Genomic DNA, 17670 nt, shown 5'->3' with positions numbered 1-17670 from the left:
GAAAGAGGGGTCGGGGGTTTCTTCCACGTTGGCCTAGGAGCCTCAGGAGTGGGGAGCACTTTTCTATTTAAGGCCCTAGCCTCTCTCCTCTTCTCCTTAATGCCCTTAAGATTCAGCCACTCTCCTGTTGAAACTGACGTGTATTTTTATTCTTAAAAGAAAACAGAAGCAACACTTTGACTAGTTTTCCGAAAAAGAATGTTAACTGGAGTCTTTGGCTCCAATTACAAGAGGATGGTATCGCCTGTGAGTTTCACTGATGGGTGTTATCTGTAAGAAAGAATGCATACTTGGGGGCCCACGCGTGCAAGGGAGATGGGGAGAGGGGAGGGGGCAAGGAGCAGAGCGAGGAAATGGTTGAGACTCTCAGGGTTCAACAGGGTGTTTGGCAAATGCATTTGGCTGTGGGCAGGGCCGCTCTCTCTCTCGGGTGGTACAGACTCTGTAATGCACCAATGGCAAGTAGGTGGTACAGGCATCACCACACCCAAGGCGGATGTTCCAAAGGCGTCACAGCACTCTTGACGGCTGAGCTTGAATTTGGCTTGAGGATCCTTCCACTCCCGCCCTCCCAGCAGCCATTACCAATCGATAGGTGTTGGCGCTCAAGAGGGTAACCTGTGTGCCATCCCTTCATTAGCCTGTTTCACCTGTTGCCACCTGTGTCACGTGACGCCACATTGCTGGTCAGAGAATTCAGGCTTTCTTGTCTAGATTCTCCAATGGCCGGGAGGAATCCAAGATCAGAGGAGCTTCCCAGATAATTGTGCTGGGAGCCGTCAGCTAGAAGGGAAAAAAAAAAGAAAAAGAGTGCCTTTTGCGGGGGCCCATTACACAAGAAACGAAAATGTTATGTTTGCTTTATCATCACTTCTTCCGCTAACTGTTTGTTCTTTTTCCTTCTGTTTTCTTTCTCGAAAGAAATAAAGAGTTTAAACATAGGTAAGATGAAGAAGTCTTTCCCGTATAATTCGATATGGTTCGTTTGCTACCTTGTGTTTGCTTTTTGTTTTGTGCTTTCTTGCGTAATGTTGTATATTTTTATGTACCAAATATAGTAACTTTTTATGTGCTAATTGTGTGCTGTGGATATGATAAGCTTTAGCAATTAAGAAATTCAGTCAAAAAGGAACCAAATAAGCTGACAGTGATTAGACTTTCCGGAAGATGCAAATGCAAGGTAATGAACCCTCAGCAAACTCTCATCCCGACTACTCAGTGCGGTCCATAATTGGGCTAAACAGTTGAGGCAAACGTCTAGCTTTTGTAAATGCTGGACTGGGTTCACAAAAGCTTTAATGAACTGGAAACGGGTCAAAAACCCATTTTCAAACTCCTTAATGATTTTTTCTCCCCCTGGATATATGGTCACTTGAAAAAAGAAAAAAACAAGTTAATTGCCAATCTGCTGGTCAGAATGAATCCAGCAGTCAGATGCATCGGAAATTGCCATGGAATTGAATCACTTTTAAGTATTCGGAAGGGTGTGAACCGAGTACTTTTTGTCTAAGTAGGCTTTGTCATGCTCTGAGATTATCGCCTAAACCATATTGGTCCAATTCACATATATGTGCATGTTGCTCTGGGGAGCTTCCTGTTACAACGTTAGGAAAACTCCAGGTTGCACTAAAATGGAAGCAAAGTGACCTTCTTTTTATTTGGAAGAGGAGGAAAAAACAAAGCAATGTATTTTAATACTCAAGGGAATCCTTCTCTTCCCTCCTTGAAACAAAGTTGGCAGAGGCTCCTGCGTGATGTTAGGTCAAAATTAGACAAAGAATAAAACTGTACAAGATCATCAAAGTCAGTGCAAAAGCCTCGCGTACGAATCCTCTGCCTCCTCCATCTCAGGCACGCCCAAATTGGCTGGTTTTAGACACCCGCATTGGGCCAAATTTTTTCAAAGGCAGCAATGCCCCGGAAGGACACCCGCTTCAAACTTCCATACTCCATCTGACCTTTGCCATAGCCCCAGTGTGAAAGCATGGCCATCCATCTCCCTGAGCTCCTCTGCAAGAATGTTGATTGAAATGAGTTATGAGGCCCTGGGAAGAATGGGCTCCCAGCAAGAACTGACCCCACCCCCCCAACTGGCTGCTCTTCTGCCGGAGATTTTGAAAAGCCTCCTTGAACTGGGCTCCCTAGAAAGCCCAGAATTAATTATCTTGCTCACAGACAGGCACAGGTGTGCAGTGCCCTGATTCTTCGGATGATGGCACCAGCTCCTGTGTGGTCAGTAACAAAGTACAGCGTCTAATTAGAAAATGGCATGAATTTTTTCCCTTTCTGCCCTAATTTGTTTTGCATGTATGGATAGTCTCTCAAGACTTAGTAGGCGAAAAAAGAAGAAGGAGGGAAGGAAAGGAACCCAGGTAGCCTACTCTCCCCGACCTGTTATCTAGGCTGGAATTTTAGAAAGACCTTGATTCTCGTTGATATGCCTTAATAGCGACCTGAGGAGAGGCTGGAATTAAAGACGGTCTCGACGCACAAACTGTTCCTAAAAACGGCTTCCTTGTTCTTTTCTGCCTTAACTCAGGGAAGAACCCAAATGGTGGTGTTTTCATTAGTAATTGACCAGCTACTGTCTACAGGACAGATGTATCCAACACTACCATCGCCCTCACCTTCCCTCCACCTTTCCCAGCCCCTCTCTCCCCATAATTCCAAACCACAGTTGAAAAATAACTGAAAAAAGACCTGTGCTCATTTTAGGCATGTGGTACAAAAACCTAGTCTCCCACACTAGGACCGAGAGGCGTCTGCTGCTTGCATCCTAGGGGCAGTGATGCTAATCACCAGTGTGGAAATAGCACGAGTACCCATTCTGGTCCCAGCCTCCAGCCAGGGACAGACACGGCAGAGGGATGAAAATGTAGGGTTTGAGCCCAAAGGGTCATGAGTGATGCTCTGATCTGACTTCTTTATTACCCCAATAAGGAGTCTAGGACCCATCGTGGCCAAAAGACTTCCCTAGGTTCGCCAGCTGGGTCCAAGTTGAGTTTAGAGTTTCCTGTGTCTTAGTCCTGAGCCAAGTTTACAGATCTTACCCTGTCCTCGTCAGCAACACATAGGACAGCTGGAGGCACGGCAGAGAAAGAGATCCAGGTCTCTGAGGCTTCTTGCTCTCCTAATTCATTTCCCCCACCCTGAGGTATCTCTCTCCTAGTGTGTCTTAGGGTCCTGGCAGATCCCGGGCCATGCCTGTGACCTCACTGTTACCCAAGATTTGAAAACTACATCTCCTTCCTTTACCATTCAGATTCTGGACGTGATATCGGCAAGATATCACACGTCATCACACAAGATACCAACTTTGTTCATATCCACACAGAGGAACAGTAGAGAAGATCTGAGGCTGAGGACTGGGGATGGCTCTGGGGAGCCGCCCATCACACAGTTAGGAAAACGCCAGGTTGCCCCAGTATTCATGATCTAGTACATTGGAGGCACTGAGGAAGCATAGATTAAGAAGAGGACATTGTCCCGTGGAAGTGTTCCTCAGCCCCCCTTGCGAACGTAGTAAACCCACGGGGTAAAGAAAGGAGGCTGGCACCCACAAAACACAAACACAAAGGCAGTATCAGAGTGAGATCTCTCGCAACGGCTAAATGAAGCAATGGTATTCTAGCATGAAGGGAAGCGATGAATTCTCTGGTAGCGTGAGGAGCTTAAGTCCAATTAGAAGCAGCTAAGAGCCATGATATGTTAGAACACTAACTTATTACGTTAGATTCTTTCCAGTTCACTAAAGTGGAAAGACAGCGGAGGTGGGTAGAGTCTTGCTGGGATCTCTGTCATCTCTTTGATCCAGGAGGCCAGCTGCATAGCCCCTTCTCATTCCTCTCTGTGCTTCTTCTCCTAAAGCAACAACCCAGCACACAAGTACTATCTGGCGGTGGACCCCGTGTCCGGCTCTCTCTACGTGTCTGATACCAACAGTCGGCGAATCTACCGAGTCAAGTCTCTGAGCGGAGCTAAAGACCTGGCTGGGAATTCAGAAGTCGTGGCAGGGACGGGAGAGCAATGCTTGCCCTTCGACGAAGCCCGCTGCGGGGATGGAGGCAAGGCTGTGGATGCCACCCTGATGAGCCCTCGAGGTAGAGTCTGCAGAGGAAGAAAGCCCTTCCCCAAAGAGAGCTTGCCACACGCATGGCTCCCTCCCTGTTGGAACTGAACTAAGCCCAGGCCGTCCCAAACACAGCTTCCCCTAGAATAATTTAACTCTGCTGGATGGCTTTGGTGTGTGGGTGAACGTTTCTTAAAGAAACCGAATTTATTTATTTGAGGTACACTTCATCACCCGCAAATGTCTTTAGTTTACAAATGGAAAGTGGGGTGGATTGCTCCTGGAGATTGCTGGCTGCCGCCAGTCACAGAGAGTCAGAAGGAAATGCTCGCTCCGCGAGCCAGAGTGCCAGCTGTGTGGGCTGCAGACAGAAGAGAGCCCGGTAGGAGGGCCTCCAACCACTCCGCAGCTGTTCTGTTAGATAATAGTGTATCTAAAGTCAAAAGCACAGTACCTGACATTTTGCAAATGCCCCATAATGGTAGCAATTAAGAACGGGTATCATTTCCAAGGGCCTGGATTTGGGGGCGGGGTCGGGGGGGGATGGTGCAGTTCTTGGCCCTGACGGATCTCTGTTTGAAAAGAACTAACTGAAGGTTAAGGGCATGTTAAAAAAAAAAAAAAAAAAAAGAAGGTTAAGGACCCGTCATTTGGAGGTCCAATTCTTGTTAGCATTTTTAGCTATGCTGAAAGCACACAGCAGCATGAAATAAGGATGGGGAGCCTTGGGCTTGCGCACTGGGGTGAAAATGCAAAAGAAATAGAAGCTGCTGTCTGCCTCTTACCAAGGGAGTGCTAAGACCAGCATTCCCCGCCCCCAGAGTATCGATGGAGTCAAGGCTTCATTGGGAACACTTCCTGGAGGATACATGTTGACTTAGGAGTTTGTGACTGCAAGCGTCGCTGTTTCCCAACCTCATTGTTGCAGTCAGTCGTGAAGGGTATTCAAGTAATTTACTACCAATAATTTTTTAAGCAGTGAACTTGGGAAATAACATCTTTTCTAAAAAGAAGATGCAAAGTGATCTCCCCGTTCCTTCCTTTGCAGCCTTAGTTCATTTGCAGCCCAAGGTTCGTTCTTTGGCTGCGTGGTGAAACAGCCAGTGCCCCAGGAATGAGGCAGATCTAGCACAGTGCCCCTGAGAAAGGGTATCACCTTAAAAGATTGAGAGCCACAGCTCTCAGTGTGCTACTCCAGTCAGGTCCCTAATCCAAGAAGGGAATTCCCCGGTAGGGCATCCCTACCCCCCAGCCCCATCCTGCCAGCCCTGCTCTTTGCCAAGAGACGCACTCCCACTGTTTGTCTTGCTCAGGTATTGCAGTTGACAAGAACGGGCTCATGTACTTTGTCGACGCCACCATGATCCGCAAGGTTGACCAGAATGGAATCATCTCCACCTTGCTGGGTTCCAATGACCTCACTGCTGTCCGGCCACTGAGCTGTGACTCCAGCATGGACGTGGCCCAGGTGGGACCCACTCACTCACCCTCCCTCTCTCCCTCCCTCCCTCCCTCCCTCTCTCTCTTTCTCTCCCTCTCCCTCTCTCTCTCTCTCTCTCTCTCTCTCATTTCTCATCACTATGCCACACCTGGTTCTGGGCCTGAAGTTCTCACCTGGGGCCTGTTTAGGTCAGAAGTGGAGGGGGAGGAGGTGATACAGATACAGATCCCAGGTTTGTTTGCAGAAGGCTTCAGGTGAGCTAGACGGCAGGATGGAACGGGACAGGTCAGATAGAAATGAGAGAGAAGTAGAAAAAGAGAATGGGAGAGGGAAATTCTGCCCAGAAGAGTGGAGCTGGTGACACACTCCAGCCTTGGCAGATTATAGGGTAGGAGTTACTGTGTAAATTACCTTTCTTCTTCATCGTTATTGCAGGTTTGAGAATGTACCGTACAGTATTACGTGTCAATCAGAACTTCCCTGTTCATCTGAAATGACTGCATCCTCACCAGATAAACCTTTACTTTGTGCAGTAGTAACTAAAGCAGATCCCTCTGCGATGTTCCCCCAAGCGATAGTCTTTTAGTCCAGGTTCTTACCTGTTGGCAGAGAACACAGGCTCAGTCGAATGTACCACAGGAGAAACGGGACTTTATACTTCTTTTCTTAAATTTTGATTGGAGTATAGTTGATTTACAGAAACGGGACTTGAGTATAAGGGTCTTCGGACAACCTGGAGTCTATGTTTACTCTTCCAAAAGGGCCTTTTCCACCCTCGGTCAACTTCATTAATTTCAGCTCAAGTTCCTCAACTAACTGACCACTAGTTACTGAGGTTTTCATTTCAGATTCTGCAGAGAAGGGGATGTGTTTGGTCCAGTACACTTTTTCAAGCAAACACTCAGGTTGTAGTTCGCTGGCCAGCCCGTGCATTGGCTGTCCTTGGGTCAGGGACACCTTCTAAACCGCGTGGCTCCTTGTCGTGAATCAGATAAAGATGCCAAATGAACCTAGCCTCCTCGGGGCCACAGCTTGGTGAGCAGAGTATGGGCTGCATCACACTAGCCCTCTGTGCTGTGAACCCCCTAACTGTATGTGATGACTCTGACCCTGGTCCAATTATCTGGGGCTGTCAAGAGCATCATGGGTAGAACTGGTGACCTACTCTAGCCATGACCTACTCTAGCCACAGCAGGTGATAGAGCAGGAGATGCCTGTTCCAAGTTACTTCTTCGCTCTCACGTACACCCAGCATAGGCAATGAGCAGTTGGTTCCGTGATGGGCGCGTCTCGTACAGTGTGTCAGTAAAAAAAAAAAAAAAAAGTCTTTTCTCCCAGTTGCATAAAATCAATAGAAGTGCCCCGCGCAGTTAAACACTGAGCACGTTAGAGGCTGTTCTTGAATTTGGTGCCGTATCATCCGCAGGTTCGCCTGGAATGGCCAACAGACCTTGCCATCAACCCCATGGACAACTCCCTGTATGTTCTAGAGAACAACGTCATCCTTCGCATCACCGAGAACCACCAAGTCAGCATCATTGCGGGACGCCCCATGCACTGCCAGGTTCCTGGCATTGACTACTCGCTCAGCAAACTAGCCATTCACTCTGCTCTGGAGTCAGCCAGTGCCATCGCCCTCTCTCACACTGGGGTCCTCTATATCACCGAGACAGACGAGAAGAAGATTAACCGTCTACGCCAGGTAACAACCAACGGGGAGATCTGCCTCTTAGCGGGCGCAGCCTCTGACTGTGACTGCAAAAACGACGTCAATTGCAACTGCTACGCAGGAGACGATGCCTATGCGACTGACGCCATCTTGAATTCCCCATCATCCTTAGCTGTAGCTCCCGATGGTACCATCTACGTTGCAGACCTTGGAAATATTCGGATCAGGGCGGTCAGCAAGAACAAGCCCGTTCTGAATGCTTTCAACCAGTATGAGGCTGCATCCCCCGGAGAACAGGAGTTGTACGTCTTCAACGCCGATGGCATCCACCAGTACACTGTGAGCCTGGTGACGGGGGAGTACTTGTACAATTTCACGTATAGTGTTGACAATGATGTCACTGAGTTGATCGACAATAATGGAAATTCCCTGAAGATCCGTCGGGACAGCAGTGGCATGCCCCGCCACCTGCTCATGCCTGACAACCAGATCATCAGTCTCACAGTGGGCACCAACGGAGGTCTCAAAGTCGCGTCCACGCAGAACTTGGAGCTTGGCCTCATGACCTATGATGGGAACACTGGCCTCCTAGCCACCAAGAGTGATGAAACCGGATGGACAACTTTCTATGAGTAAGTAGGTTTTTAAAGTAGTTCCTAACAGTGCTCACCCTACCCTCACCGGCATCGGGACTGGCCGTCCGTGTAGCTTTTAGAATCGTTTACTCGTCTTGTCTTCCTAACTTTAATGCCCCAGGATATTCCTGTCCCCTGACTCCTAAATGCTTTGCGCTATTGGGTGTCTGGTATTGAACGTCCTCCCTACAAGAGTTGGGAATGCCTGTTGCCTGCTTGCCATTCCAGTTTCAGGATATTGGACACGCACAGCGCCTGAGACGTCAAGTGTTGATTAACTTTGCCGATTATTCATGTTTGCCATGGGTGCGGAAATGAGAAACTAAAAGGCAAGATCCTGGTGGTGGGGCTCCTGTAATTTGCCGATAGGTCCAGCAACACACTCGATTGCACAGACAGGTAGATAAACTCTGAATTTCCTCTTTAGCAGAAGCAGATCAATACAGATAAAGTGCTAGGTATATTAAAAGATGTGAGAGCTGGGCATATTTCCCCTAACAATTATCTCATACTTGATAGTCCCGCTGTTTGTTTTACCAAAAAGCTGTTTTCCCTCTCGCTCCTGCGGGCAGTTCTTGGTCCAGCTACCTGCTGCTGCAGGTATTAACCAGTGGCACGCCGGTGGGAGGAAATTGCGAAGGCATGATTCGCTGGCTGAGACGGGGATGGAATTTATAAGTATCTGGCTCTCCTTGACGGTGAAGGATCTGGCTAACCACTATATATTTGGAGTCGTTGCTTGCTTTCGGTCTAGGTGTTGCTGCCAGCTGAGAATGTAGTGAGTTGGCAAGGTGTTGTCACAGAAGGAAAGAGGGACAGGGGAGAGAACAGAAGACCTCGTTGCGGATCAGTTTTGCGTTCAGCGATGTGCACTTCCTGTTTGCATTCCAGAGGGTTTGGGAGCATGTAAAGGAAGCTGTTGCCACCTCCTGGAGATCGGCTGCACTGCAGAATTGCTTGCCCTTGTTCTCCTTGCTTCTTTGGGCCAAGCTGTCTTTCTCAGACTTCTGAAGCACCCTCATATCCTCCAGACGCTGGGACTTGATCACACTTTATCAGCCAGTGACTCTGTCCCTGAAGGCGCCATCTAAGTGCCACCTTGAGCTCTCACACCACGTTAGGCTAAAGCTACGCTTTAACCCAAACACCTCCTAGATTCTCATCTTCTCTTCTGGAAGTTGCACCTGAAGACCCAGTGCATTTCAGAGAGAACCGGTGTCTCCCTCAGGAGGCCAGTCTGAAGTAGGCCTGACTTAAGAAGCTGTAGTAACAAAGTTCATCCAGACTGAGGGGCATCCTGAGACAGAACTCTAACTGGGAGAGTATTTTCCAGAAGGGGCCCCTAGCTGAATGAAAACAAGGTTAATACGTTTTTTTGGTTTGTTTCTTTTTCTAATGTTCGTTCAGAAGTTACACGGAAGCATAATTTTTTCCTCTCGATATGCAGAGCTGCTTTTCTTTCCATACTGTTGAGTTGGTAAATGATCATACGTTCTCCGTTGTAGGGGTTCGATGCGTCTGGCTTTCTTGGCCTCCTAAACAAGATGGTAATTTCTTTCCGTTGTGTGGTATGTTTTACACCTGGTCAGCAAGTTGGTCGTTTAAAAATCAGAGACAGGGCTTCCCTGGTGGCGCAGTGGTTGAGAGTCCGCCTGCCGATGCAGGGGACACGGGTTCGTGCCCCGGTCCGGGAAGATCCCACAAGCCGCGGAGCGGCTGGGCCCGTGAGCCGTGGCCGCTGAGCCTGCGCTCCGCATCGGGTGAGGCCGCAACAGTGAGAGGCCCGCGTACCGCAAAAAAAAAAAAAAAAAAAATCAGCGACAGACTCTACTTCCCGTGGGGACCGCAGTAGCCTTAGCGAAAACTTTAGAGAAAGGAGTTAACAGAGTGATGAACAAAACCACACAGAGGCCTTGAGGCTCTTAGAAAACAATCTGTCCTTCAGTGAGTGCTTGTGAGAACACCTGCCTTCTCCATAGTGCTTTATAGGTAGAGAAGCCTTTCGTCCGCCCACCCGTCACAGCGACCTTCTAAGTACAGGTGTGATTATCCTCATTTTATGGATAAAGAAATTGAGGCTCAGAGACGTGAAGCCACCGCCACCCCCGTCACCCCGCCCCTAAGGCCACAGAGAGAGTCAGTGGTGCAGCACGGCTCAAATCCAGATCTCCAAGTCTCGCCTTCTTGGCGTTACGCACCAGTGTCCTGAAGCGGGGCTGTGAGTAGAATTGGGAACTCCTGCCTTCCTTTGGATCCCAAAAGGGAACTCACCTGTCCCAAAAGTTGGGGGAAGGTACAACCCCTAAAGACAAATTCCTCCTTGACTCTGGGAGCGGGAGAGAAAGGTGAGGAAAAAGAACACTATTGAATTATCCTGGCCCTACTCGATGGTCAGTTGGTTTCAGAAAGTTCCAGGAAGCCCCAGCCTTGGAATTGAACTTTCCCCCGATGTAGGCCACTGGGGTCCTGATAGAAGACGTAGCCTGGTGGGTCTATCTCTGAGAGAACACAGGTTTTCACAGCCTTCCCCAGAAGACAGCACAGTATACCAGAAAGCTCCCAGCTCTTGGGGTCAGGAAGACAAGGACATGAATGCCATATACTTACTTATTGACTTCGGACAAGTTACTTAACCTCTCTGAGCCTCAGTGTCCATACATCTGTCAAGTGGGGATAATAATGCAAACCGTATAGGGGCACTGTGATAATTCACTGAGATGATATATTGATACTCTTAGAAATTAGCAAAGCACCTGGCATATAGAAATTCAACGAAGGGTACATGCCAATGGGATTGAGAGAAGCAGTTGATTTATCACAGCTCTGTCTCCATCCCGCCCCCTCAGATTCCAAACAACCAATTGCACAGTGGATATAGGAGTCAGGTAGATGGAGATTCATTTTGGAGAAGCAGAACTGAAGAATGCAGTTTTCACGTTTGGTCTTTCCTTACTACTCCACTTTGAATTTATCCCGCTCTCTCCCCATGCCCCCGTACTTCTGCCCAGCCCCCAGCCCCTGCCAGGGCAGAGCCTGCCTTAGTAAACCTGGGGCCCAGAGGAACAGAAAACACGTCACCCTCAAGGACAGGCCCTCCAGAAGAGAGAAACTGTAAAGGGCTATTCCAGTCCTGAGCAACTCCTCCCAACCGAGCAACTGGGGAAGGAGTGAATATCGGATCAGAGGGACGGAGGGAGGGATGGAAGTTGCCTTTCCATGGAGTAGGGTTCAAGAGTTATTTCCTAGAATAAGCAGGCACTGCGATTCAAGGAGCCTGGAGTGGGTCCCTTTAACTATTACCTTTCTCCCACCTCTTCTTTGTGTCGGGAAGTGCCTCACGGAGAGCTCGGCAGGAATGGAGCAGACATGGGAATGCCTTCTGGAGGGTCTGTGGTGTCTGCTAAGTTCTCGGACTGGGCGAGAGTGGCCTGTATTCCTGACAGTCACAGGACTGTACTTAAAATTACAGCCACCACTACACGTGCTCTCTCTCTTCTCCCGCCTTGATTTTAATCCTTTCCACTTGTCACCATCTGACATACTCTATATATTTGTATTAATTTTTATTGGAGTATAGTTGCTTTACAACGTTGTGCTAGTTTCTGCTGTACAGCAAAGTGAATCAGCTATACGTGTACATATATTTCCTCTTTTATTGGATTTCCTTCCCATTTAGCTCACCACAGAGCACTGAGTAGAGTTCCCTGTGCTGTAAAGTAGGTTCTCATTAGCTCTCTTTTATACGTAGTAGCCATAGTGTGTGACATACACTGTAGTTTAGACTTCAGTTTATTTTGACTGTCTCCGTCTAGCTTGCACACATCACGACGGCAAGGATCTTCATCCATTTTGTTCTTAGCCGCGTCCCCAGAGCCTTGAACGGTGCCTGACACATAGCAGGAAGTCAGTGAATAGACGTTGAAGAAATGAGTCAGACGCAGCCTCCAGCCCCACATGAGTCAAGGCGGGACTGGTTCCACTGGGTCGCCGTGGGGTCCCATTACTGGAACTCATAACTCCTTGCCAGGATGTGCAGACTTCTTCGCAAAGAGACCTGAATCTGGAGATACTCACTCCATGGGTATCGGAAGTGGAATCTCCCTTGAAAGTTAAAGAAGACCTATTTTCTCCCTCTGGCCCCTGAGAGTCTGGCCTCAACCCCAACCTGCTCTTCCCCAAAAGTAGACTCTCCAGTTCCTACTGTTTATCTCACAATGAGGTGCAGCAATCTACACGTCGTAGGTGTCCAGGTAATACAGTAGATTGGAATTAAATCACTGCCTGGGGCTCCCAGAATACACTTCTCACATTGTCCCTGCTTGGCAGCAAGAGTTGGGGACACTAAGCACCCTATATCGATACACGTAGAACTGTTTAATTTTCTTATTTATTGAGGTAAAATTAACATATAACATTATATTAGTCTCAGGGGTACAGCATAATGATTCAGTATTCATATATATTGCGAAATGATCACCACAGTAGGTCTAGTTAACGTCTGTCACCATATAGTTACAAAAACTGTCTTACTTGTGATGAGAACTTTCAGGTTCCACTCTCTTAGCAACTTTCACATAGGTAATACAGTATTATTAACTACAGTTACCATGCTGTATATTAGATCCCATGACTTATTTTTTTTGCGGTACGCGGGCCTCTCACTGTTGTGGCCTCTCCCGTTGCAGAGCACAGGCTCTGGACGCGCAGGCTCAGTGGCCATGGCTCACGGGCCCAGCCGCTCCGTGGCACGTGGGATCTTCCCGAACCGGGGCACGAACCCGTGTCCCCTGCATCGGCAGGCGGACTCTCAACCACTGCGCCACCAGGGAAGCCCACTTATTTATTTTAAAACTGAAAATCTGTACCTTTTAACATTTATTTTATTGATGTCTAGGTGATTTACAACGTTGTGTTAATTTCTGCTGTACAGCAAAGTGATTCAGTTTTACATACATATTTCTCCCGTTGCAGAGCACAGGCTCTGGACGCGCAGGCTCAGTGGCCATGGCTCACGGGCCCAGCCGCTCCGTGGCACGTGGGATCTTCCCGAACCGGGGCACGAACCCGTGTCCCCTGCATCGGCAGGCGGACTCTCAACCACTGCGCCACCAGGGAAGCCCACTTATTTATTTTAAAACTGAAAATCTGTACCTTTTAACATTTATTTTATTGACGTCTAGGTGATTTACAACGTGTTAATTTCTGCTGTACAGCAAAGTGATTCAGTTTTACATACATATATATATATTCTTTTCCATTATGGTTTATCAGAGGATATTGAATATAGTTCCCTGTGCTGGACAGTAGGACCTTGTTGTTTATCCGTTCTAATATATAGCAGTTTGCATCTGCTAATCCTGAACTCCCAATCCATCCCCCACCCAACCTTCCCCTTGGCAACCACAAGTATGTTCTCTAGGTCTACGAGTCTGTTTCTGTTTCATGGATAGGTCCATTTATGTCATGTTTTAGATTCCACATATAAGTGATATCATGTGGTCTTTCTGACTTGCTTCACTTAGTGTGATAATCTCTAGTTCCATCCATGTTGCTATTTCATTTCCTTTTTTATGGCCGATTAGTATTCCACTGTATATATGTAGCACATCTTCTTTATCCATTTCTCTGTCGATGGACACTTAGGTTGCTTCCACGTCTTGGCTATTGTGAATAGTGCTGTTTTGAACATAGGAGTGCATGTATAGTTTTGTCCAGCTATACGTCCAGGAGTGGGATTGCTGGATCATAGGGTAACTCTGTTCTTAGTTTTTTGAGGAACCTCCATACTGTTTTCCATAGCGGCTGTATCAATTTACATTCCCACCAACAGTGTAAGAGGGTTCCCTTTTGTCCACCCTGTCCAGCATTTCTTACTTGTAGACTTTTTAATGATGGCCGTTCTGACCAGTGTGAGGTGGCACCGCATTGGAGTTTTGATTTGCATTTCTCTAGTAATTAGCGACAATGAGCATCTTTTTATGTACCTGTTGGCCATCTGTGTGTCGTCTTTGGGAAAATGTCTATACAGATCCTCTGCTTATTTTACAATCAAATTATTTGCGTTTTTTGCTATTGAGTTGTATGAATTCTTTATATATTTTGGATATTCTTCCCTTATCAGATAGGTGATTTGCAAATACTTTCTCTCATTCAGTATAGTGCCTTATTATTATTATTTTTTTTTTGCGGTACGTGGGCCTCTCACTGTTGTGACCTCTCCCGTTGCGGAGCACAGGCTCCAGACGTGCAGGGTTAGCGGCCGTGGCTCAAGGGCCCAGCCGCTCTGCAGCATGTGGGATCTTCCCGGACCGGGGCACAAACCCACGTCCCCTGCATCGGCAGGCAGACTCTCAACCACTGCGCCACCAGGGAAGCCCGTATAGTGCCTTAGTTTGTGGATGATTTTCTTTGCTGGGCAAACCTTTTTAGTTTGATAGAATCCCACCTGTTGGTTTGTGCTTTTATTGCCTTTGCGTTTGTGTCAAATGCAAACAAACAAAAAAAAAAGAACACTAATGTCACAGAGCTTACTGCCTGTATTTACTTCTAGGAGTTTTATGGTTTCAGGTCTTACAGTCACGTTTTTAATCCCTTTGGGTTAATTTTGTGAGTGGTATTTTGTGAGTGGCAGAAGATAGCGTTTCGTTCTTTTCCATGTGGCTGGCCAGTTTTCCCAACACCACTTTTTGAAGAGACCGTTCTTTCCCTCATTGTATATTCTAGGCTCCTTTGTCATAAGTTAATTGACCATGTATGTGTGGGGTTATTCCTGGGCTCTCGATTCTGTTCCATTGGTCCAGTGCCCCACGAAATGAAATCAGGGAGCATGACGCCTCTGGCTTTGTTCTTTCTTGATTACTTTGGCTAGTAGGATATCTGTGGTTCCATACAAATTTTAGGAGTGTTTGTTCTATTTCTGTGAAGAATGCCATTGGAATTTCGATTGATAGGGAATTGCTTTGAGTAACATGGACAGTTTAATTCTTCCAATCCATGAGCATGGAGTGTCTTTTCATTTATTTGTGTATTCTTTGAGTTCTTTCATCAGTGTCTTATAACAGTGTACAGGCAGGCGTTTTGCCCCTTGGTTAACTTTATTCCTAGGTATTATTTTATTCTTTTCTTGATGCAATTCAGATTTTATATATTGATTTTATATCCTGCAGCTTTTACTGAATTTATTTATTCCAACAGATTTTTGGGTGAAGTTTTTAGCGTTTTCTCCATGTAATATGATGTCATATACAAATAATGACAGTTTAACTTCTGCCTTTCTAATTTGGATGCCTTTTTTTCCTTGCCTAATTGCTCTGGATAAGAAGACTTCCAATACTATATTGAATACAGGGGCATCCTTTGTCTTGTTCCTGATCTTAGAGGGAAAACTGTCAGCTTTTTACCATTGCGTGTGATTTTAGCTGTGGGCTTTTAGTATGTTGAGGTGTGGTCCCTCTGTACCCACGTCCTTGAAGTTTTCCTGCATCTATTCAGATGACAATAAGGTTTGTTCTTTCATTTTGTGAATGATGTGGCATTTCACATTGATTGAGTTGCCAATGTGAACCATCCTTGCATTCCCTAGAATAAATCCCACTTAATTATGGTGTATGAGCCTTTTAATGTACTGTTGAATTCGGTTTGCTAATATTTTGTTTGTTGAGGATTCTTGCATTTATGTTTAGAGACATTGGCTTGTAATTGTCTTTTCTTGCAGTGTCCCTAGCCGGTTTTGGTATCAGGGTACTGCTGGCCTTGTAAAATGACTTCGGAGAGTCCCCTCCCCGTTATTTTTTGGAAGAGTTTGCAAAGAATTGGTATTAACTCTTCTTTGAATGTTTGTTTAGCAGAATTCACCAGTGAAGCCGAGGGAGCCTGGACTTTTGTTTGGTGGGAGGTTTTTGATTCCCGATTCAATCTCCTTACTGGGAATTGGCCTGTTCAGATTTTATTTGTTCATTATTCAGTCTTTCTTTTAATAATTTGTGGAACACAAAGAGCATAAATTGAGCATAAAGTTGCTGTTCTCACTAACTAACTTGGTTAAGTACCCTCTGCCCAGCCTAAGGTGAAATGTATGTTGTTTTCAGGTGTATCGGTGGGTAGTAGAAAAAAGCATCACCGTTTCTCAGGGCAGGCTAGAGTGTTGTTTTTTGGTTTATTTTGCGGTACACGGGCCTCTCCCGTTGCGGAGCACAGGCTCCAGACGCGCTGGCTCACGGGCCCAGCCACTCCGCGGCATGTGTGATCTTCCCGGACCGGGGCACGAACCCGCGTCCCCTGCATCGGCAGGCGGACTCTCAACCACTGCGCCACCAGGGAAGCCCCAAGGCTGGAGTTTTGATGCCTGTGCCCAGGAGCCTCAGCATGCTGCACCACCTGGCCACCCCACCTGCCAGTTTCTTTCTCTGGCACCATGAGTCTGTCCCTTGGGGAAGCCTTCAGTCCCAGGAACTGTGTTTCTAACCAGTGTGTCTGTTCTCCAGCTATGACCACGAGGGCCGCCTAACCAATGTGACACGCCCCACGGGGGTGGTGACCAGCCTACACCGGGAAATGGAGAAGTCCATCACCATTGACATTGAGAACTCCAACCGTGATGACGATGTCACTGTCATTACCAACCTGTCTTCTGTGGAGGCCTCCTACACAGTGGTGCAAGGTAAGCCCCTCACCTACCACCACCCCTCACCCCCAGACTCAGCCAAGGCCGGAGGTACGTGCAAGTTACCAAGCCTGGGAGGACTTCCAGAAACCTCCCACCCCTCAGCTTGCTGTTTTAGTCCATAGCAAACTAACTCTGCAAGAGGTCAATCTTGTAGAAAAGGACTTAATCAGATGCAGGAGAATGTCATCTATACCAAACCAAATATTTGGAAATGTCTACATATTTATGTTTATGTGAAAACGTCAGTTTTCATCCCTCTGTACTCTGCCCCCACCTCTCCATCACCAGCACTCCCTACCAACCCAACACACACAGTTACCTTCTCAAAGGTGGTTTTAGTCTCTTGAGCCCGCCTGAGTTTTGGTCCCATTCTGAGTCTCCCTTGCTTCCAAGGGTTTGTGTGATGAGTGGGTTGTCACAGTCACAGAGCCCTTTAGCGGTCTCTTGCCAAGACCTCAAAGGTTTCTCACCACCTCGTGGTTACTCTTGCTGTTCGACATGACGTACAGTCCAGGACAAGTGCACAGGCGGGTAAGAAAAGAAATTGTGCAGGTATAATGTCGGTGGGCTAGCCCATTGGCCGAGGATAAGTGGTGTCATTGCTGGACTGTTTATCCCCCGACAGAGCCTGTTTCCATGACTCTGTTTCTGCTCTGCCAGATGATTAATGATGTAGATTTTGTCTGTCTGTCTGCACGAGGGCTGCAGTCGTGACAGGTGCACACTTCCGCACTACCCCAAAAGCCAGGGCCTCAGAGGCCAGGCCAGCTGGACTCCTCTGCCCAAGTAGTCAGGAAGCATCGTATCTATAAAAGGAGTCTCCGACTCACATTTCCTACCTGGAACTTTTCGATAAAGGAAAAGGTCAGAAGTCTGATTGATTGATTGACCAGTGTAGATTCCATTTGGGAAGACACACACGTTATCAGCACCCACTGGCTCGGCCTCCCTCATGCTAGGCTAGTTGAGTCTCTTCGGATTCCTCTGGAGTGGAGATGGCATCATGGTGGAGTCAGTCAGCAGCAAACGCGTGAGGGGCAGGAAGGTTGCTTTTTCTCTTTGTTTTCTCAAAGAATCTTTGCAGTGGAGCTGACCTATGGTAGACCATCAGCCTCAGGTTAGATGGGATGGTAGGCGAAAGGAGAAAACAAATTCTTTTAAGTAGTTTTCCTTTATTTGGTTCCATTTAAG

The 17670-nt window shown here is 47.3% G+C and overlaps 1 protein-coding gene across 1 annotated transcript in view; it reads left to right on the top strand.

Moving 5' to 3' along the window:
* Positions 1-17670, top strand: part of TENM2 (teneurin transmembrane protein 2) — a 979370-nt gene that overhangs the window by 908827 nt on the left and 52873 nt on the right. The window contains exons 20-24 of the mRNA XM_024753416.1: positions 922-942; positions 3868-4100; positions 5383-5537; positions 6937-7811; positions 16298-16473. Coding sequence (XP_024609184.1) covers positions 922-942; positions 3868-4100; positions 5383-5537; positions 6937-7811; positions 16298-16473 — 1460 coding nt within the window. The remainder of the gene's footprint in view (positions 1-921; positions 943-3867; positions 4101-5382; positions 5538-6936; positions 7812-16297; positions 16474-17670) is intronic.

Source organism: Neophocaena asiaeorientalis, unplaced genomic scaffold, assembly GCF_003031525.2.
Source record: "Neophocaena asiaeorientalis asiaeorientalis breed wild unplaced genomic scaffold, Neophocaena_asiaeorientalis_V1.1 scaffold268, whole genome shotgun sequence".
NCBI classification, from domain to species: domain Eukaryota; kingdom Metazoa; phylum Chordata; class Mammalia; order Artiodactyla; family Phocoenidae; genus Neophocaena; species Neophocaena asiaeorientalis.
This window is presented reverse-complemented; position numbering and strand designations above follow the sequence as displayed.